General features: G+C 36.0%; 1 protein-coding gene across 3 annotated transcripts in view; it reads left to right on the top strand.

Annotated features, from left to right (window-relative positions):
* The window catches only part of DHX29 (DExH-box helicase 29), a 48889-nt gene extending 38779 nt beyond the window's left edge, over positions 1-10110 (top strand). For 2 of the 3 annotated variants that reach the window (XM_036900343.2, XM_057495173.1), the window contains 6 exons: positions 879-1015; positions 1433-1526; positions 4872-5174; positions 6138-6269; positions 7419-7515; positions 9822-10110. In XM_036900343.2, the coding sequence (XP_036756238.2) occupies positions 879-1015; positions 1433-1526; positions 4872-5174; positions 6138-6269; positions 7419-7515; positions 9822-9877 (819 nt within the window). In that variant the 3' untranslated portion in view covers positions 9878-10110. The remainder of the gene's footprint in view (positions 1-878; positions 1016-1432; positions 1527-4871; positions 5175-6137; positions 6270-7418; positions 7516-9821) is intronic. The other variant, XR_005027718.2, reaches the window with a different exon arrangement.
* Positions 10111-22708: the final 12598 nt, after the last annotated feature.

Genomic DNA, 22708 nt, shown 5'->3' on the forward strand with positions numbered 1-22708 from the left:
CATGTACTGAAGTGTACTGTAGGTAATGCTTTGTAAGTGGGTTTGGCTTGTCTAGACTTTCGCTCTCAAAATACTTTTTTCACTGAGTACAGTAGATTCTTAGGAAGCTTTGAACTCCACAGACTTATAAGTAGAATAAAAAAACTTTCTTCCCTTTTTCTCAGAGTTATACTCTCTGAGCCAGCAATTACCAGCAGTTCTATTTTCTTAAGTTATGTCCCAATTTAAAATTTTTGGGCCTCTGTCTGAATCTCTGGGTTCATCATAGGTCTGCTCTGCCTTTCCAGTTTTACAACTTTATCAAGCTGTGGCCTTTTCTGGGGCTACATACAAGTCAAGGTGTTTAAAAACAGAATGGATAGAGTGTGATCTTTTCTCTAGTATTAGATACCAGAATTGTGCTGAGTCCAAAAATAGCTTTTGTGGTGATAGTTGATCTGAAAAGCTGCAACAAAAAATGGGTTGTTTTGTAGTCCAAATTACTTAAAAGGTATTTAAAGAGTATTGCAGGCAATGGAAATTCAGCAGGCTAGGAATCAGGGTATCTGAGCTGTGACATTGTTACAAATTATGTGACAGACTAAGTCATACAAACATTGTGTTTTTTTTCATCTCTGGTTCTGGTGATACTACCTCCATATCTCACAAAGATGGTATAAAAGTAAAGGGTATTTTTTTTTAATTGTATAAAATGAGACTAACTACTAAAAGTAGCTAATTAAAATGAAAATGTTAGCTCTTACAGAGCATGGTAAATGTATTGAAAAGAAGAAACGTGCAACTTGAAAGTGTAATTGTTTTATAATTTGTTTTCTTTTGCAAATCAGCTTTCAGTGTATACCCACTTAATGATAAGTTGTTTGGTTATTTGTGGATAGGCAACACTAGCTGCAGTTATGACAGAGAAGTCTCCTTTTACCACGCCAATTGGTCGAAAAGATGAAGCAGATCTTGCAAAATCAGCTTTGGCTATAGCAGACTCAGACCATCTGACAATCTACAATGCATATCTGGGGTAAGGAAATAATCTGGGTATTGTCAGTAAACTAATGACCTCAGGTTATTTACTTTTTAAAAAATTTACCTTTGACTTTTCATTAAAAAGATTTGTCTAAGATTAAAATTTATTTTTAGTTACTTCATTTATGAGGGTATAATTAGAGATTCATATTTTTATAATCCTAAAATTTAAGAGCAACGTACTTTGTATTATATGTGTATTATCTTGTATTTGAAGTTAATAATGTACTGTTATACATAAAAAAAAAAAAATACCTGATTGCAGTTGAAATTCTTACATACAATTGGAAGTTCCTACAACAATCAAGAGGACTCCACTTTTTAAGTGATTATAATTTAATTAGGCTTACTTTGGTTAGTACTTCTTAAAAGGAGTTTGTTGAACTGTGGTCATTTTATCTTATCCATCTAGATGGAAGAAAGCACGGCAAGAAGGAGGCTATCGTGCTGAAATAGTGTATTGCCGAAGGAACTTTCTTAATAGGACATCACTATTAACACTAGAGGTAAGTCTTAATGCAACTATCTAATTCAGAGTCAGATGGTTGACTAGCAGGTTTATTTTGAAAAAAGAAATTCCTAGGATAGTGCTTGACACATAGTAAGTTTTTAATAAAACATTTGCTGAATTAACAAATTTATAAGTCTTTGTTGTTTCTCCCACCAGGTAGCCTGTATGTTTTATACAGTCATTAAAATGGCATTTAACAATCATAATGTATTCAGGAAATGATTTTTAAAAAGAAACAATGTGATTTCCTAGAAATAACACTAGTTTGGGAATTAGGATAGTTGTCCTTTCATCAGGTCAGCTTGGAAAAGTTAATTAACCTAAATCTCAGTTCCTCATTTTTAAAAAAAAGGAAATGGAATGGGGATAATCTATGCTTCTTCTCAACTCTAAAAATCAGTTATTCTTCTTTAACTAATATGGAAAATTTCAAAATACGTAGAAGTAGACAGAATAGTGTAATGAACTCCTGTTTACCCACTTTCATAATTATCATGTGACCCATATTGTTTTGTTTATATTTCCCTTATTCCACTATCGGCTCTCTAGATTATTTTGAAGCAAATCCAAGCTATCAGATTGTTAAATTATCTCTGAAGTATAGGACTCCATTTTCTTTAAAATTATCACACCTAAAAAAATAATAATTTCTTAATGTCAGCATATACATAGTGTTTAAATATCCCTGATTATCTCATAAATGTGTTTTTTTACAGCTAGCTTCAATCATGGTCCAAATGAGGTCTACCCATTGAATTTGGTTGATATGTCTCTTAGGTCTCTTAATGTAGTTATTTCTCTTACCTTTTTTCCTATTAGATTTTTTTTTAAGAAATCAGGTAACATGTAGAGTTTCCTGCATTCTGGTTATGTCTGTTGTATCCATGTGATACCGTTTAGCATGTTCTTCTGTGCCCTGTATTTCCCATAGAGGCTTAATCTGATTCAGGTTTTCATTTTTCTTCATTTTTGGAGTTGTCTCCTTTTTTGTAATGTTAAGATTTATTATTACTGGGGTCAGCCAAATTCATCTTTTGTAAAATTCCCCATTGGCTTTTCATGTAATGGTTTTAGCAGCCGTTAATAACACTGAGACCCATTGTTTCACTGGGGTTGCAAAATGGTGATATTCTGATTCTGCTTGTTAGCTAGAATTCTTGTATAAAGAGCTTTTCCCTTATCAATATTTGGTATAGCTTATATAAGAAAATAGGATAAATGCTTCTTTCCTTGTATTTAGCAGTTTTCATGAGTTAATTCCCAAGTATTTCCACAGGTAATGAATGTTAACTTTTATAAAAATCATTAAGAACTTAATGACTTAAAAATTATATTTGATGTATTTCAGTCTTCTGTGGATATTAATTTTTTGTTACTCAGAATGTTCCCTCTTTGGCCTGGGAAAGCCCCTCAGGTTTCCCCAAGTCCTTTTCCTGTAACCTAGCAGTGTTTAATAGCTTCCTTGGTTTTGGTGTGTTCAGGTTTATCTTGTGCGCTTTCTGCTACAGGCTTGGAATCAGTCCCTGATTCCTTTGAATGAAATTCTTTTGTATTTTCCTAAATATTAGCCAACTACTTAGTTGCAATTTGGAATGATAGTTAGGAAAAGACATCCAGGTTATCATACCCCATGGCTGACTGTGACCAGGTTTCTAAATCTGCTCTTGGGAAGGGAGACCTGACAACTTTGCCTATCATTCAGGTTTTGACTGCTGTTCAGGACCAGAATTATTTCTGTGAGGAGAGAAAATAGAAGTGTAGTTAAAATGTAAAGACAAGTGATTGTGAAAAGCAGCGCTGCTCCTCAAAACTTGCTCATTTGTTCTTGGGCATGGGAAATGGTGTTTAGTGCAGACGTGTTATGAAAGTATTCAGAAAATAAACTTAATGTATCTCTTAATTCCCCTATTCTATGCTTATATTTTTAAAAGTTAAAAAAATATTTTATTCCCATATAATTTGACCCCTTTTTTTTTTTCAATAATGCTGGGGATGACAGCAGGGATTTCTCTAAATGGAATGAATTTTGCCCTTCTTCAAGCAGATAAAGGAATAAATCGGAGAAATAGCTGCCTCCTGACCAACTGACTAGGATTCAGGATGTGCCAAGCTAATCAACACTCCTTTGTCTCCACTCACTTCCTTCCAGCCTCCAAGTTACCTCCCACCGCCCCTTCTGTAAGCCTTTTCTCCACCTCCCCGGGACCCAATGGGTTTCTGTCTATTCACCAACCCTGTCGTTCTAGAGCAACTGTGTGTTTGGTCTTTCCTCCCCTGCAATTCAACATTTCTTCAGCCCCAAACAAGAAACCTAAAGGAAATCTTAAATGTAAACATCACCTTTTAATCACTTGTATCCTGTTTACTCTAAAAAATGCTCATCCTTGTAGTATTTTAGCTGATTGGCCCTACTAAAAGGTAGAAAAAGATTTTGGCAACAATTTTATTCATTTATTCATTTTATTAAGATATTATTGATATACACTCTTATGAAGGTTTCATATGAAAAAACAATGTGGTTATTACATTCACCCATATTATTGTGTGCCCCCCCCATACCCTATTGCAGTCACTGCCCATCAGTGTAGTAAGATGCCACAGAGTCACTGTTTGCCTTCTCTGTGCTACACTGTCTTCCCCATGATCCCTCACACATACCATGTGTGATAATCATGATATCCCTGAATCCCCTTCTCCCTCCCTCCCCAACCCCTCCCCTTTGGTAACCCTTAGTCCCTTCTTGGAGTCTGTAAGTCTCTTGCTGTTTTGTTCCTTCAGTTTTGCTTCATTGTTATACTCCACAAATGAGGGAAATCATTTGATAATTGTCTTTCTTTGGGCAACAATTTTAGATTAAATGAAGTTGCTATTAATAAACTTTGTCAGAGCTCTTTAAGAAATTAAGGTGAGATTCCCAGAGGCATATGAAGAAAGTACATGCAGTCTAGAATCAAGATTCCTCTATAATTCTTCCTTAATATTGTTCTCTATGTGACCATCCTTATTGATTTAAAACATTTAGAGGAGAGCTACTGTTGAAGTAAGTATACTGAATGAAAATGTGATCAGGCACATTTTTGTTGCTCCCACATTTTAGACATTGTTGCTTTATAATATCTCAGGTCTTGGGATGGCAGAAACAGATGACTCTAGTTAATTCTTGACTTTCTGGTATGTTTTCCTCTCAGTCTTAATTTAATTTGGACTACAGTTCACTAAGTGATAATTTGACATCCTGTCAATTTTGATAGGATATGGTAGTATAAATGATAAGGTTATTTGGCAACATCTCTATTTTAATCAATTATGGTCTTGTCTCTTTTAACATAAACCTATCTAGGATGTAAAGCAGGAGTTAATAAAGTTAGTTAAGGCAGCAGGATTTTCATCATCCACAACTAATAAAGGCTTTGAAGGAAACAGAGCCTCACAGACCCTCTCCTTCCAAGAGATTGCCCTTCTTAAAGCTGTTCTTGTTGCGGGACTTTATGACAACGTGGGGAAGATAATCTATACGAAATCAGTTGATGTTACAGAAAAACTGGCTTGCGTTGTGGAGACGGCCCAAGGCAAAGCACAAGTACATCCATCCTCAGTAAATCGAGATTTGCAAACTTATGGATGGCTCTTATACCAAGAGAAGGTAAAGTGCTTGTTCTTAAATTCCAATATTCAGGGCATTATTCTAGAAGTCAGTCATAACAAGTTAGGAGGCCTCAACAGATATCATACTTGGTTCTCAAATTGAGCTACTCATATTTGTTCATATTTGAAATCAAGATGCATATAGTTTCTCAAAGAAAAGAAATTCTTATTTCTTCCATGTAATGAAAGAAAAATGTTAAGGTTTCTACACTGACCATCATCTTTTCTACTTGAAATAAAAACAATTATAGCAAATCGATGTTGTTTAATAAGGTTATCAGTTCCCTGAGAGTTTACTAAAAGGTGCTGCCTCAAAAGGGAAAAAAGTTATGTGTACATTTCCAAATAAGGGGAAAGTGGGATAGGATAGAACTATATATGACATAGTAACATATCATATATATGTTTGAGTCACAATGTAGCCTAAGATAATTTAACAGCACTTATTTATAGATTGATTACAACAGCCTTTTGAATCATAGTTTCTTTAAGTAACAAGGATCCATAATTTCAGGCACTGGCTTGAATAAGTCCTAGCATATTACCAACTTAAATGTAAAACATGAGAAATTACTAATTAATGGCCACAGCAAGCTGAACATTGGTCTAGAGACCAGACCCTTTTGAAAATAATCATAATTTTATTGCATTAGTAGTTAACAGCATTATAAAATTACGTATTATAAAATTACTTATTCATAGTTTAATTTTTGTTCAGGCATACAATTCAACCCTGTAATTAATGTATAAAATGCCTTTTAATAGTATAAATCCACAGGTGGTGATTGTGATTATTATAAAATTGGCAAACTATGCACATCAACATAAGCATGCAGCTTTACAAAACTGATAACTTAAAATAGATAGTAGCAAATTATAGAAAAATGCTTACATGAAACAGGTAAGTGCATTTCTTATATTTTTAGGCTTTGAGGCTTTTTTTCTCTTTATCCCTATGCAGATAAGGTATGCCCGAGTATATTTGAGAGAAACTACCTTAATAACCCCTTTTCCAGTTTTACTTTTTGGTGGTGATATAGAAGTTCAACACTGGGAGCGTCTTCTTTCTGTTGATGGCTGGATCTGTTTTCAGGTACATGCTATAATTTATCTTGATCCTGTTGATTATATTAAAATTCTACTTTCAGTGTCACTTAGTTAGGTTTTTAAATATTTTATTGGAGTTTGCATAATTTCTTCCTATCTGACTTACAGGAAGAAGGCTTCCTTATTTTATCTTGCCTCTATGGCTTTAAATCTGTTAAATTTGAAAATCAAATTATAGTGCTATCACAGATTGCATTTATTTTATCAGTAACAATTATAACTTGCTGTATGTGTACTTCAGTAGTTAAATTTACATGGGTAATTCCAAACTTAATACCCTAACAACCTTGTCAGATAATTTCTATAGATTCCTTTTTATACATAAGGCACTTAAGCTCGGTGAGAAGGAAATAGCTTTCCTAGATTACTTGAATTGTTATTGGTAGAGCAAGACTTAGACCTACAATTATCTGATCCCCATACTCATGCCCCTTCCACTATATTGGTCCACCCTTAAAAAAGACACAGATTCACAACTTTTAATACATATTATCAGTTTCTTCTCTGGAAAAATTAGGCCAACCAGTGCTTCTGGAAGTAAGTTTATTTTTCTGTAGCCCCATCACCATTGACCAGTTGTTGGTCTAAGCATTATACATTCTGCTGTGGTGTACCATGATAGCTGTTTGTCTAATGCTGAGGAGGTAAATTTTAAATGCAACTTAAAAAATACATTCAGTTCTCAGAAAGAAGCTGGCCTGGTAGAAATATTCATAACTGGATTGTGGTGATGGTTATACAACTCTATAAACTTACTAAAAGTCATTGAATAATATACTTAACAATGAGTAAGTTTCTATGGTTTATAAATTATACTTCAATAAAGCTGTCAAAAAAATTATAGCCCACTGCAGTCTTCCCTTTCACAGAGTTGATGTAAGAGAATAAACAGTGATTGGAATAATGGTTGCTTAATTTGGAAAGAAATACGTAATTTATGAATGCTTGATAACGAAATGAGGTTTGTATAGCTTAGCTACAGGAAGTAATTTGCCTGTATTTTTCCCTTAATGTTTTATATTAAAGTCAAGATGTGCTAAGGCAGATTGTAAGGTATACTTGCTTACCTTGATTTATTTAAACTCTGACATTCCTGAGGATTAACTTTGTCCAATTTGTCATCTTTTCTCCACAGGCCCCTGTAAAGATAGCTGTCATTTTCAAGCAGTTAAGAATTCTCATTGATTCTGTTCTAAGAAAAAAGCTTGAAAATCCTAAGATGTCCCTTGAAAGTAAGTGTTTGATTATAATGTAGGTAGAAAACAGTATTCTTTGGACATTGGAGTACAGTATAACACATTGAAATGTTAAATTCCATATGATTAAAAATTGTTTTAACAAAACTTACGCTAAATTCCATCAGACTCATACTGATTCTTTATTTGCAAACTAATTATCCTCTTGATTCTTTTAGTTTACTCCTTCCTCTTCTAAGCTTCACTTTTAAATATGATCTTTATCACAGAAAAAAGGATAAAACTGACCATTGTAAACTTTGCTACTTATTAGTTACTAAGAAACTGATAATACTTTATTATAAAAAAAAAATAAGAATGAGGGTTTTTCTATGAGGTTCCCAGCATGTTTTCACTACCATTCTCACAAAAGCAGAGCTATCAGTCTACATAAAATAAGTACATTATCCTTCAACAGAATTTGCAGTAGATACCTGAGTTTCCAGTCAGTCTATGCAGTGTTTCCCAAACTTACTGAATCATCATAATTATCTTGGCAGTTGTTAAAAATCTAAATCCATAGACCTACCCAAGACATACTAAATTTCTATGGGAGAGGCCTGTGGCTGTTAATATTTAAAAAATTTTTTTCATCTATAACACCTGCCCTCTACTGCTATCCTACTTTTTAAATACAGTTATGTTTAATAAGCTGGGTTATTTTTCTAGTATTTTTCTGGTAGGACATCCCACATTTAGGATTCAGTTGGTTATCTCTTCATGCATTGGTTGAGCATGCTGTATTTCCTCTATTGCACGCAAACTTGTAGTTATATCTAAACACGTGATTAGAATCAGGTGTTTAGGAAAAGTATTTTCTAGTTGTACTTTAGTCTTCCTGTTGCATCACATTAGGAAGCACTTAAATTTGTTTTGCCTGCTTTTAATGATATTAGCCATTGATCGGTGGATTCAGTGTATATTTAACAAATATCCTAGTTCATTTTCATTGTCAGTCAAGCTGGGGAGCTACTCACTTAGTGCTACTGCCCTGAAGCCTATAAGTGTTTACTGGCCTATAAGTGAATGCATAAGCAATACACTATTAATTTTCCTACACTACTGGGAACTTAGAGATGTGAGGTGTTTTCTTAAGAAGCATTATGCAGTACAACTCAGCCTTAGAGTTACATTATATAAAAAGCAGGTTGACCCTCAACTTTTAAGAAAAATGAATTTTAATATGATTTCATTGTTTCCCTTTGCCATGAAAGAGAATGCAGAACTTACCCTTGGATGAAGCATATACTTTGACTTGGGAGGGAGGATAAAAAGTACTTTAGTGTTCTTTCTGTATAATAATAAAAGTTGTGGTATAAAGCCAAGCTTTTGAAAACAAAGTAATTGAAGTTGCTCTTGTGCTCTCTCTTACTCTGCTCTAAGATTAAAAATCATGGTCTTCCTAGACTTAAGTTGTTCCCCTTGTAGCAGCAAGTGACGTTTCTTTTCCCTTTTTTTAAAAAAATGCCTCTGTAGCCCCCAGGAACCTGAGTGTCAGGCCATGAGCCCAGTTATCAAAATTTTCCATTGCAGCCACTCAAACCCAAAATATTCTCTTGTTGAAGTGTCTAACAAATAGATAATTTCAGTCTTGAAGTTCTGAAGATTACAACTATCTAAAGACTGGTTATAAAGTTCTAAGGAAGTCACAATATCAGAGCAACTATTCACAAGTAGAAGCAGCTATTAACAAAACTTCCTTAGCAAATAATACAGCCTCTGTTGCCCTATTTATCAAATTAATTGGTGTTTGATTCCTTTGTTGTGTAGAGAGGTCTGTCACTTCCCCATTGACACCTCTCCAAAAGCACTTCCCTGTTAAAATTTTGTTTCCTTTTTCCCTGTTAAAATTTTGTTTCCTTTGGACTAAACATGGAGAAACTGATACCGGTTTCTTCCTTGCCCATACTGTGGGAATCCTTATACACACTGTGAAGAACATGGAAGTTGGTAGAGCCTTTAGTGTATTTAAGCCACATGAAAAAGTTAGGAAACTTCTTGTCTTATAGGAATTTTTAAAGAAATAATTCCTTATAAAGAACTAACAGTTACATGACATCATGTCTTTTGGCCTTAGCCTACTTTTTGTCCAAGTAGGTATAATACAACTATAGCAATAATTAAAATAATACTTGTAGGGCAGCCAGTTATATAGGGATCTCTAGTTTTTTAGTGAATATAGTGAATAGTTTGGATTCTAATTTAAAAGAACCTTTTAATGAAGTATGCCTGTTGTTTACGTGTGTATACATTGGAAAATAGCCAATGATGAATTTATTCATGGGTTTTTTTCTTCCACTCAGATGACAAGATTCTACAGATCATTACGGAATTGATAAAAACAGAGAATAATAATTGAAACTGAAATTCGTGGTCAAATGCTTTAAAAATTAAGATGAAGCTACAGTCATATTTTGTGAAAACGGACCTTTCCATTAAGTATTTCAGTAATTAAAATGTTGGTGCCAGCCATAACTTGGAGGTGGTGGAAAAAAGCACATACTTACACATGTGTAATTTTCTAGTTCTTTTTTAATGATGATTATTCCCAGTGTATTTGCCACTACATTTACAATAAATTCTTTGATATCATCCATGGTTTATACATCATTTTGTGCCTTATGGGCAAGGCTTGTGTCTGTAATATCTGTAACTTAGTGTTGTGATTCTCTGTATACATACCTTCTCCTCTAATGGTCCTTGATGTTTGAGCAGTTTAGACCCTCTTGACCCAGAAGAAAAAAATGAGCTCCCAAGCCGGTTTTAATTAAATTTACATGGAAAGGAACAACTTTAGAAGTCACTTATTTAATATTCACTGTTCAAATTTAAAACCTAAATAAGTACATACTATTAATATATGCTACCTATTTTATTAAGCATAAAGATGTAGTCTTAGAGGATAGGCAGGAATGGCTAATGCTACTGTCAACCTTGATGTATAGATAGCTTGCATGATTTTCCTCAATCGTAAGTTTTGGTGTCACTGCCCTTGAACTTTTTCTACCCATAGTTGAACTGGTAAGGCTGGCAACCTTGCGATAGTAAACCATGCTTAGATAATTTTCAGTAGTCTCATTTGTTTCACTTACTCAGAATTGAAACTCCATTTTGATTATGTAGAGGAATTTTCCCTCCGTTTCCTATCAAGATTGTTGAAGAACTTCAAACCTAGTTCTGTGTAGAAGCCTAGTCCAATTGAATGACTCTTGTAATAGGTACTCAATATTTGTTGATGAATGAATAAAAGAAACTAACTTTCACTTTATGTATATATAGAAGCAAACATAATACTTAGCAGCAATCCTAATTTAAAACCTAATTTTAGGTTTCTACCTGCATCGTGATAGAGAATTGAGAGCAATAGGTCAAATGTGGCTGCAGTATGGAATCCCTAGCGAGTGCCATTAATAGAAATGGAGAAGTCAGGTAAAGAACTAGATTGGGTACTGGAGGCAGTTATGTCATCTTGTACTATAAGGAAACAAACTGGAGTCCTGCAGGTGGAACTAACGTTAGTCAGTCACTGTGTGTGCAAGCTAGTGCCCAAATGTTTTGCATATTATTCAGTCTTCACAACAACCCTTTGAGGTGGGTAGTACATTATTCCTATTTGCAGATAAGGAAACTGAGGCACAGAGAAAAGAAGTAACTTGTCCAAGATCACATTTACAGTAAGTGGCGGAAGCATTATGGCTCAGGAGCATTTACATTTCTGAAATGTAACTATTACTCCTTTTAAGTTGCAAAACAGTGGCTCACATCAAGATTAGAATCATAGGGTTAGTCTTCCCCACAGTGGTGATAGTTAAAGATGTGGGAATGGAGATAATCACCAAAGGAGAGAGCAGATAAAAGACAAGTGAGATTAAAATCTTGCAGAACTCCGTATTTCAAAGTCCATTCATTCCTTTCCATCTTCTCAGTCATCACTTGGACCTGAGTCACCATGATTTTTCACCAACTTCACTGTAGTAATCTCCAAACTAAGCTTTTCCCTAATCCCTCTAATCCATTCTCTCTACACCTGTAAGAATGATCTTTTAAAGAGGTGTTTGTTGCTTGGCTGTTTAAATCTTTTGCAGGCCTCCTTATGCTCTTAAAATATAAAGAGTTCTAAACGTGACTTACAAAGCTGTTAAGTGATCTGGACCTTGCTACCCTCCAACCTCTTGTCCACTCTCCTGCTTTTTACGTGCTCCAGCCATACCAGGATCCTTGTGAATCCTAGGAGATGCCAAGTGGGTTTTTAAACATTTTACATTCTATTCTCTGCTGCAATGTACTGCTTCTGGTTCTTTGCCCAACAGACTTTATCCTGCTTCAATGTTATCTCTACACATCACCCAACAGAATTCCTCACTGACCACTCTTCAGAAGTGCATCTCCCCTTTTAATCACTCTTACAAAACATAATTTTTTTCAGTGTGTACCATCATTTTATCTTTTTCCACTAGACCATATTGCTACACTATGACTTTCATTTATGAATGTAATCTGAGCACAATGCCTGACACATAAAGACATTGAGTAAATGTCTGCTGAATGAATGAATGAATGAGGTGTGAGGAGGGGCAGAGTAGGGCATTCTCAGAGAAGTCAAGGAAAGAGTTTCTGAAACCAAGAGTATTGTCGACAAATGTTTTGGACTAAGTAAAGACTACTAGGTTTCATGAATAGATCAGATTTCAAAAGCAGTTCAAGATAAGGGTGGCAAGGCAGGACACCATCAGAGATCCCAAAACCACCCACACATTCAGCAATTCACTTCAAGGATTGCAGGACTCAGAGGCTATAGTTTATTATAGAGAAAAGATATACAACAGGATCAGCAAGGGAAAAAAGATACATCACATGGCATCTGGAGGAATCTACACACAAGCTTCCTATATGTGCAGTGTTTCTCCCCAGGGGAGTCCATCAAGGATTTTACTGCAGCCTGTGTGTAGGTACAAAGACCAACCCATAACTATCAAAATTCCAGAACCCCAGAAGTTAAGCAGGCGTTCAGAGCCCCAAGGCAGCAAAAGTGTTACCTGAAAAACAAGAAACTTTGCAAAAGCCAAGTTACCAGGCTCCACCCAAGAGCCAACTCTTCATTCAAGCAGGCCCTTCTGAAGAGAGCAACCTGAGGCCTACTATGTTAGCTCTTCCCTGCAAAGTCACAAAGCATAATTTTTAGGAAATGAATACAATCTAAAAAAACTGGGGCACCAAGTAACAAGTACTCTTTAAGGATGTGAAGAAGAAACAAAGCATAAAAGGTTGAAGGATGAGATATGTGAGAATGGGAAGACCCTCACTGATTTGCAGACAAAATAGAAATAATTAGAAGAGAGTAAGGATAGTATTAGCATCAGAGGGAGCCCAACAGGACCAAAAGAGACTAAAAGGACTAAAGACTGGGCACAACTTGGGAGAGGCTTTTTGCTTCTTTTTTCTAGCAATGCTTAGTGCCTTGAGATGAGAAGATAAAGTTGATGGTGGCTTTTTTTTTTTCCATTCATATAGCCATGGGACCTTAGAATGAGACTATCTCATTGAGATAGTTGACCAAAAATGTTTACATAGAGGGAAAATTAAGCCAGAACAGAGGCCATGAACCATAAAAATAGGGAGAGGCTGAGGGATTAGAGGTCCAGATTGAATCCCAAATTAATGTGAATAGGTGAAAGGTAAGGAGGCTGATTGAGAAGAGACTTTCGGAACTTAAAATCTGAGGTGTAATTGTTTCAATACTAAACAAACCTAAAGGGTTTCCCTGCAGGTGGACAGCAAAATATTGATGGGGATCACTGAAGGTAGGTCCAGAAACAGGATGGCCAACATGCTGGTTCCTCAGCATGGATGCAGGAAGGATGGAGAAGACCAGGCTAAGTGCTACTGTTACTGGGGAAAGCAGCTGGGTACCCTGGAGCTTAATATAGAGTGGCTAATAATAATAATAATGAGGTAATAAGAGAAAATGACATGCTTCTCAGGTAAGAAGTTGAATTCTAGTAACGGTACAGGAATATACCCACCTCTTCTCACTAAATCAATTATTACCTATGAGATATTTAGAAGTAGAAGGAATAGTCTTATTGAAAGGATTAGATAGAAAGAAAGGAAATACTATCAAGGAAAAGCAGATTTCCATTAAATTTTTTAAAATTGGGCATTATATGATAAGCTTTGAACTAAGAGCTTTATTATGTTCTTGTTTAGTCCTCACAACAATCATGAGAGGAGATGGGTAATATGTTTTCAATTTACAAATGAGGAAATTGATGCTAAGAAGCTAAATTTCCTGAGTTCACTCAGCTCATGAGGAAAAATGAAAAGACCAAAAATAATCTGAGCAGTGTACTGGTGTAATACAGATAGGCATATAGATCTGTGGAATAGAATTGAGAGTTCAGGGATAAAGCCACCTATCTACAGACAGCTGATTTTCTGTCTTGTACACTAAGTGTGCCAAGACTATTCAATAGGGAAAAACAATCTTTTCAACAAAAGATGCAGGGACAACTGGATATCCAAATGCTAAAGAATTAATATGGACCCTTCACACCTTATACAAAAATTAACTGAAAGTGGATCATACAGCTAAATAGAAAAGCTAAAAATATTTGTTCTTCAAAGGATGCCACAAAGAAGGTGAAAAGACAACCCATGGAATGGGAAAATGAATTTGCAAATCATATCTCTCATAGATGACTTATACCTAGAATATTTGAAGAACTTTTATAATTCAATAATAGAACCCAATTAAAAAATAAGCAACCTAGGAATGGAAGGAAATTACCTCAACACAATAAAGGCCATAAATGAAAATCCTACAGATAGTATCTTACTCAATGGTGAAAAACTGAAAGCTTTTACTCTAAGATCAGGAACGGGCAAGGATATTTACTCTCATTACATCATTCAACACAGTACTAGAAATACTACCCAGAGCAACTAGGCACGAAAGAGAAATGCATCCAAATCAGAAAGGAAGAAAAAAGTTATCTCTATTTGGAGAGGACAGGATCTCATGTAGAAAGTACCAAAGATCACATACACACACACACACACACACACAAACTTGAAATTGTTGGAATAAACACATTCAAAATCAGGATACAAATCAACATAAAAGAATCAATTGCAGGTCTATACATTAAAAATGAACAATCCAAAAAGGAAATTAAGAAAATAATCCCATTTACAATTGTGTCAAAAGAATAAAATACTTAGGGATAAGTTTAACCAAGAAGGCAAAAGACTTGTACACTAAAAACTACAAAACACTGCTGAAAGAAATTAAAGATGATACAAATAAATGAAAAAACATCAATGTTCATGGATTGGAATGCTTAATATTGTTAAAATGTCTGTATGACCCAAAGCAATCTACAGATTCAATGCAATCCCTATCAAAGTCCCAATGGCATTTTTTACAGAAATAGAAAAAAACTATTTTAAAGCTTACACGGAACTAAAAATTACCCTGAATAGCCAAAACAATTTTAAGAAAGGAGAACAAAGCCCCAGGCATCACACTTTCTGATTTCAAAACATTTGACAAAGCTACAGTAATCAAAACAGTATGGTACTATCATAAAGACAGACATACAGAGCATTGGAACAGGACACAGAGCCCGGCAATAAGCCCACACATATATGGTCAAATGATCTTCAGCAAGGGTACCAAGACTAAACAATGGGGAAAGTATAGTCTCTTGAACAAAAGGTACTGGGAAAACTGGGTATCCACATGAAAAAGAATTAAATTGAACCCTTATCTTACACTATGCACAAAAATCTACAAGATGGATTAAAGGCTTATATGTAAGACCCAAATCTAAAATTTCTACAAGAAAACTAGGGGAAGTTTCATAACATTGGTGATGGAAATGATTTCTTGGATAGGACACCAAAAGTACAGGCAACGAGTAAAATATAGTGGCACTACATCAAATTTAAAAATTTCTACACAGCAAAGCAAGCAATCAAGAGAGGTAAGAGGCAACCTATGAAATGGAAGAAATTTTTGCAAACCATACATTTGGATATTTTGGGGTTATTATCCAAAATATATAAGGAACTTCTGCAACTCAATAACAAAAAATCAAATAACCTGATTTTAAAAATAAACAAAGGACCCGAGTAGGCGTTTCTCCAAAGAAGACATGCAAATGGCCAACAGGTATATGAAATTATTCTCAATATCACTAACCATCAGAGGAGTGCAAATAAAACCACAAAATATCACCTCATACCTGTTAAGATAGCCATTATTTAAAAAACAGCAACAGAAAATAGCAAATCTTAGCAAGGATGTGGAGAAACTGGAACCTTTTTGCACTCTTGGTAGGAATGGAAAATAGTGCAGTTGCTATGGAAAACTATGGATGTTCCTAAAAAAATTAAAGATAGAACTACTGTATGATCAATCATCATTCCCACTTCTGGGTACTTACCCAAAAAAACTGGCATGAGGATTTCAAAGAGTTATTTGTACTCCCATGTTCACTGCAGCATTATTCACAATAGCTGATGAGTGGAAACAACCTAAATGCCATTGACAGATGAATAGATTTTTTTTAAAAGGTGACATATACAATGAAATGTTATTCAGCTTTTAAAAAGAGAGAAATTCCGCAGTATGCAACAACATGAATAAATATTGAGGACACACTATGCTAAGTGAAATAAGCCAGTCACAGAAGGACAAATATAGCACATTTTCCACTTATATGAGGTATCTAAAGTGGTCAAACTCAGATAAACAGAAAATAGAATGGTAGTTGCCAGGGGCTGGCAGGAGGAGAAAATTAGTTGCTATTCAATGATAATTTCACTCACAAAATGAAAAAATTCTAGAGATCTGTTGTACAACACATTGTGCTTATACTTAATTATACTGTATGTACATTAAAAAATGTATTAGGGGGGCTCTCTTGTCCCCTCCTGGCATGAGCTGGGAGCTCTGTCCTTTCATTTTATCTCTAAATAAAAGCCTATACCTTGCTCTCCTAAAAAAAGAAGTGTATTAGTGTAGATCTCATGTATTTGTTACCACAATTTTTAAAAAGAACAAAGGATTCGAACAGGTATTTCTCCATAGAAAATAAACAAATGGCTAGTAAGCACATGAAAAGTTGTTCAACATTGTAATTAGGGAAATTCAAATCAAAACCATAATGAGATACCACCTCACCACTACTAAGACTGCTCAAAGACATTAAGTGCTGATGAGAATTTGGAGAAATTGGATAATTATGACTGAATAAGTGGATAATAAACAACTTTATTAAAAAATGGGCAAAGGACTTCAATAGACATTGTTCCAAAGAAGACTTACAGATGGCCAACATGTACATGGAAAGGTGCTCAACATCACTAATAATCAAGGAAATACAACAAATCCACAATGAAATATCACCTCATACTTGTCAGATTGGTTATCAAAAAGACAAAAAATAACAAGTATTGGCAAGGATGTGGAAAAAGGGGAACCCTTGTACACTATTTTTGGCAATGTAAATTGGTGTAACCACTATGGAAAACAATATGGAGATTCCTCAAAAAAATTAAAAATAGAATGACTACACAATCCAGCAATTCAACTTCTTGATATTTAACCAAAGAAAATAAAAACAAGCTTTTAAGATTTTTCTCTTTATTACTGGGTATCAGCAGTTTGACTGATGTGCTTAGATATATATATTTTTAAATACATACATCCTGCTTGGGGTTTACTGACCTTTTTTAATCTTTTAATTTCTTTTACCAGTTTTGGTAACCTCTCAAGCATCATCTCTTCAAGTCTTGCTTCTGAGCTACTCTCTCTGTTCGCCTCCTGGAACACTAATTTTATATATGTTAGACTATTTGTTCCCTATGTTGTTTTATGTACTGTGCCTCCCCCTACCCACCATTAGTTCTTCTCTGTGATTGAGTTTGGATGGTTTCTATTGGTCTGTTTTCCACTTCAACAGTCTTGTCTTCTGCTATATGGATCCAGACTGCTGTCAAAGTCATTCAATGATGGTAATTTCAGACATTATATTTTTCAATTATAATACATTCATTTGATTATTTGTTTTAGATTTTAATTCTTTTCTGTCCATTTTGCCCATCTTGCCTTTAAGTGTGTTTTCCTTAACACACTTATAATTATTCTAAAATCCTTGTCTACTAATTCTAATAATTAATTCATCTGTGGATGAATATGCTCCCACTGGCTGACTGAAGTGTTTTACTAAAGTAAAACTATCATGAGATGCTGGAAGAGAGAATCAGAATGATTTACCCAAATGAAAAGGAAGATAAATATTCCAGGAAAGATGTGCTCATTCATTGTGCTCTCAAGTACAAAAATTGGAAATGTTTCTTGGAGAAGACATCAGACCCTAATGAGAGCCCACTAGGAGGACAAAATTTGAAACAGAGAAAGTATTTTCTGCTGATCCACACAAGAGGAAGATTCCAATAAAAAAAGGCTAGAGTCACAGGTGAAGAAGACAACTTCAGCAATTTACCAACCTTAAAGATGAGCTAGTAAGTATGCTTGGGTTTAGACAAACCAAGCAAGACCAAGAAAAACAGATCTAGGATAAGGGCAGGATTTAAAGAACTTCTAGAAGGAATGAAAAGGGAGATTTTAAAATTAGGTTTGGGCATCCTAAAGCTCAGGTTAAGAAACGTTTAAGTCATTTAAAAGGGGAATTGCTATATATAACTGTGGTCATGGGTAGGGCAGCTGCCTAACAAGTAAAATTCAGTCTGGCATAGAGACCTCATAACCTAGAAAACACTGACTAGGATATACGATCTGTGAGCAACTCGGAATCCCATTAGAGTAAACAATAGCACCAAACTAAAATTCTTTCCAGCCAGAAGTCCAAATGACTAGACTAGGACAGAGTCACACAACTAGCTACTAAAAATTTAGACTAGAATTTATAGAATAAGGAATCAGTCCTCTCAAAATGCATCTATGTTGTCTTTAAATGTCAGTTCTTTGGATATGCTTTTCCCTTAGTTACATAGTAAATATGCTTGTAGAAGATATTAGCTTAGCCTCTAGAAAACAAGTGAGAAAAGGGTCTGGTGAGCAAGGTAGCTGTAGCCTAAAATAGAGTACCTGGACTCTCTGAAATAAAGACCAAACAGACCTGGGATTGGCTGTGCATATCAATACATTGGGTTTTCCCTCTACTAACTCATTTTGGTAAATTCAAAATCTGTCATAATTTTGGCTTAGGACCAGTCATTTTGAAAATGAAGAATTCAAAAAAAAAATGCCCATACTCGTCCAAATGCCAGAGAGGGGCTAGTTTATTTTTATTACATACTCAATTTCTAAGTAGAATACAGAATTTGGAGATGGGTTGGGACACACACACATTTTACATTTAATTCCAAATTGGAATTATTAATTTTCTGCAAACCACTGTCTGCTGAAAGTCATTAATAAGCAGGTCCTATTCAGCTTCACTGTGCATGTCCTCTCCCCTCATCTAACATCTCTATTCATCCAAAGTCCCTATGGGTAAAGGCCTGAGGGAGTGGTAATGCCACAGGCAAGCCCAGCCCCTCTGGAGGGGAAGGGTTAAAGAAGGGCTGGGAAAGGAGCTGAAATGTAGAGCAAAAGGGGAAAAAACAAGCAGTGTAAATTTAAGATTAGTTGATTTCAAAGGGGAAAAAAAATCTGCCTAGGATAGATGGAAATACATGGGTGTGAGTGAAGAAAAACAATAGTAGCAAAAAAACAGGAGGGTGTAAGGAAACATTTCATTTTTAGATAAGATGGGGTGTTTGCAGACATAAGTAGTAGCTTTGCCACTCTATTTATGGTTTCGGACTAGTTAAAGTTTGTGCTAAGGTAGAGAGAAATTTTTCCTTTGCAGCTTGAACATTAGCATCCTATCATTTCTAAATAAATGCCAACAAACTAAGTGTCCAAAAAAAGGTGGAATTTGCAGTTTGATGACCAAATTTCAGGAAATCACTTCGGAGCAAGGGATATATCTTACCATACACAAAACTTGCTGAAATGCTTAACTAGTAAGTAGATAATGGTATACACATTTGATGCAAAACTGTAGCTATTAAAAATAATGATTTTGAAGGATATTTAATGATTTGGGGAAAATACCATGACATGAAATGTTAAGTGAGTTAAAGCAGGTGGGACAGAGAGCACAATGGGTAGACAGAACTGTTTGCTCTTTCTAAGCATACTAGGAGGCTACATTTCCCAGCCTTCCTTGGGTTAGGTTGGGATCATATGACTGGATTTCTCAGCAATGAGAATCTGATAAAAAATGATTCGCACATTCTAGTCTTAGGCAGTGAAGGATTCACTGCAAGTTCTCCAGGCTCCCTCTCCTATACACATGGCTGAAGGCACAGAATGTTAATGATGGTGATTTGCAAATGAGAAGCAGCTCTGATCTCGAACTCACTGCTGAAGGAAAGCAGACCAAGACAGTGCTGCCTAACATGCAAGGACTGTGCTGAAACAAGAAACTAACCTTTGTTTCCTTTAGCCATTAAGACTTGGTTCAGTTGTTAGGGCAAAGGATACACCAGGATACAAACTACTTATATGAAGGCCTAATTTTGTTAATAAAAAAATATATAGAGAAACACCTATATGTATTATGTAAATGTTTTTAGATACACACTTAGGTGCCTAAAAGATAATTTTATAGCAACAGACAAGCATTCCTTTCTAATTATGAATATGCAGTGAGTATCATTAATGAAAAAGTAACTGGGCAAGGCTCAGGGAAGACACTGAATGAATGCTACTGGATGCACTGAAATGTATTCCTGTGGTGTGTATTCTGATTGCCTGATTGGAACAACGGGTGCATGCTACTGTTACTACTCTTCCTGGAGGGATTAAAGATGGCACTGTGAGAGGTGAGACAGTGAACTCCTCCCAAAACCACATATTCTATGAAAATATAGTTAATACAACTAATCTTAAAAGAACAACAGGAAAGAAGGCTGTGCCACACTGCATACACCTGGAGAAAAGAGCAGACCTCACAAAACAGGGTAATGTATCAAAGCCTTGATCTGGGGGGGAACCCAAGCCCTTCCCCCACCCCAGCTCAGGGTGGGAGGAAGAGAAACAAAGCAAGGGGGGTGGGGGTGGGAGTGGGGAGGGTGCGGAGGAAACACAGGACTACTGAACACCCAGCTCTGGAGATCTGCTTTGGAAGCACAAACCTACATTGCATGGTGCTCTGGAGATTAGTGGGGTTGGAAAGCTAAGACAGGTGGACTACTTGGAGAGACTGAGATTCCAGCTATTTGTGGAAAACAGGGATCCACATCCAGCTGCTCTGGGACAAAAGAAAGGCAGGCAGTCTGAGAGATATCCTAACAGAGAGAAGGCTGCTAAGGAGGCAAGGATTTCACAGAGCTTGCTGCTCAGGAGAAAGAATAGGTGGACAAAATTTGGTGCACTCTGCCCTGCAGGTTGTGAACTTTCAGGAGCTTCAGGGCTCCATCTCCCTGGCTGGCTACTCAGCTCTGAGGCCCCCCACCATGAAATGCAGCCTGCTGCGCCTTCCTCCTGGTCTGCCAGCACCGGTTCACAAACCAGCATTCCCTGCACTGGCATCAGGCCAGCCAGAGGGAGGCCCCACCTATGGCAGCTAAAATGCAAAGCACAGAGGCTTTCACCTGTGTGCTCAGCCCCTGGTTCTGACAGTGGAGACAGGCATAGCAGCCAGGAAGCAGGAAACAGCTCTTTCCTCCCCCCAGGCACCAGCACCGCTCCCCTGTGACCCCTGACATCACTCCAGGGGCTAAGCAGCTCCAGAGAGTAGAGCTTCTGGTAGCTAGAGGGCACCACAGACAAATATGAAATGTCAAAGGAACCTGGTTCAAACCAAAATCCCACAAACACCAGAAAGAGGAACAAGTGACACTGAACTCATCAATCTTCCTGAAGGAGAGTTCAAAATAAAAATCATAAACATGCTCATGGAGGTTCAGAAAAACATTCAAGAACTCAGGGATTTAGGATGGAGATTCAATCATTGAGAAATTCCATATGTGAAATGAAACACACATGGAGGGATTTAAAAGCAGATTAGATGTAGTAGAAGAGATGGTAAATGGAATAGAAATTAGAGAAGAGGAAAACAAGCTGAGGCACAGAGAGAAGAAAGGATCTCTAGGAATGAAAGAATATTGAGACAACTGTGTGACCAATCCAAACAGAACAATATTCACATTATGGGGTACCAGAAGAAGAGAGAAAGAAAGGGATAGAAAGTGCCTTTGAGGAGGTAATTGCTGAAAACTTCCCCAATCTGGAAAAGGAGATAGTCTCTCAGGCCATGGAGGTGCACAGATCTCCCAACACAAGGGACCCAAGGAAGAAAACACTAAGACATATAATAATTAAAATGGCAAAGATCAAGGATAAGGACAGACATTTAAAAGCAGCTAGAGAGAGAAAAAAGATCACATACAAAGGAAAACCCATTAGGCTATCATCACACTTTTCAATAGAAACCTTACAGGCCAGAAGGGAGTGGCATGATATATTTAATGCAATGAAGCAGAAGAGCCTCCACTCAAGAATAATCTACTCTGCAAGATTATCATTAAATTTGAAGGAGGGATTAAATAGTTTCCAGATAAGCAAAAGCTGAGAGAATTTACCTCCTACAAACCACCACTACAGTATATTTTGGAAGGAATGCTATAGATGGTAGTATTCCTAAGGCTAAATAGCTGTCACCAGAGGAAATAAAACCACAGTATAGAAAGCAGAACAATTATTTACTAAGCAGATGCAAAATCAAATCAACTACCCCTAAAGTCAGTCAAGGGATAGACAAAGAGTACAGAATATGATACCTTATATATAAAGAATGGAGGAGGAAGAAAAAGGGGGGATGGGAAAGAACCTTAAGGTTGTGTTTGTAATAACATATGAAGTGAGTTAAATTAAACTGTTAAATAGTAAGGGAATTACCCTTGAACCTTTGGTAACCACAAATCTAAAGTCTGCAATAGCAATAAGTACATACCTATTGATAATCACCCAAATGTAAATGGTTTGAATGCACCAATCAAAAGACATAGAGTCACTGAATGGATAAAAAAAACAAGACTCATCTATATGCTGCCTACAAGAGAGTCACTTTAAACCCAAAGACATACACAGACTAAAAGTGAAGGGACG

The sequence above is a fragment of the Manis pentadactyla genome, chromosome 2 (assembly GCF_030020395.1).
Source record: "Manis pentadactyla isolate mManPen7 chromosome 2, mManPen7.hap1, whole genome shotgun sequence".
Classification (NCBI taxonomy): domain Eukaryota; kingdom Metazoa; phylum Chordata; class Mammalia; order Pholidota; family Manidae; genus Manis; species Manis pentadactyla.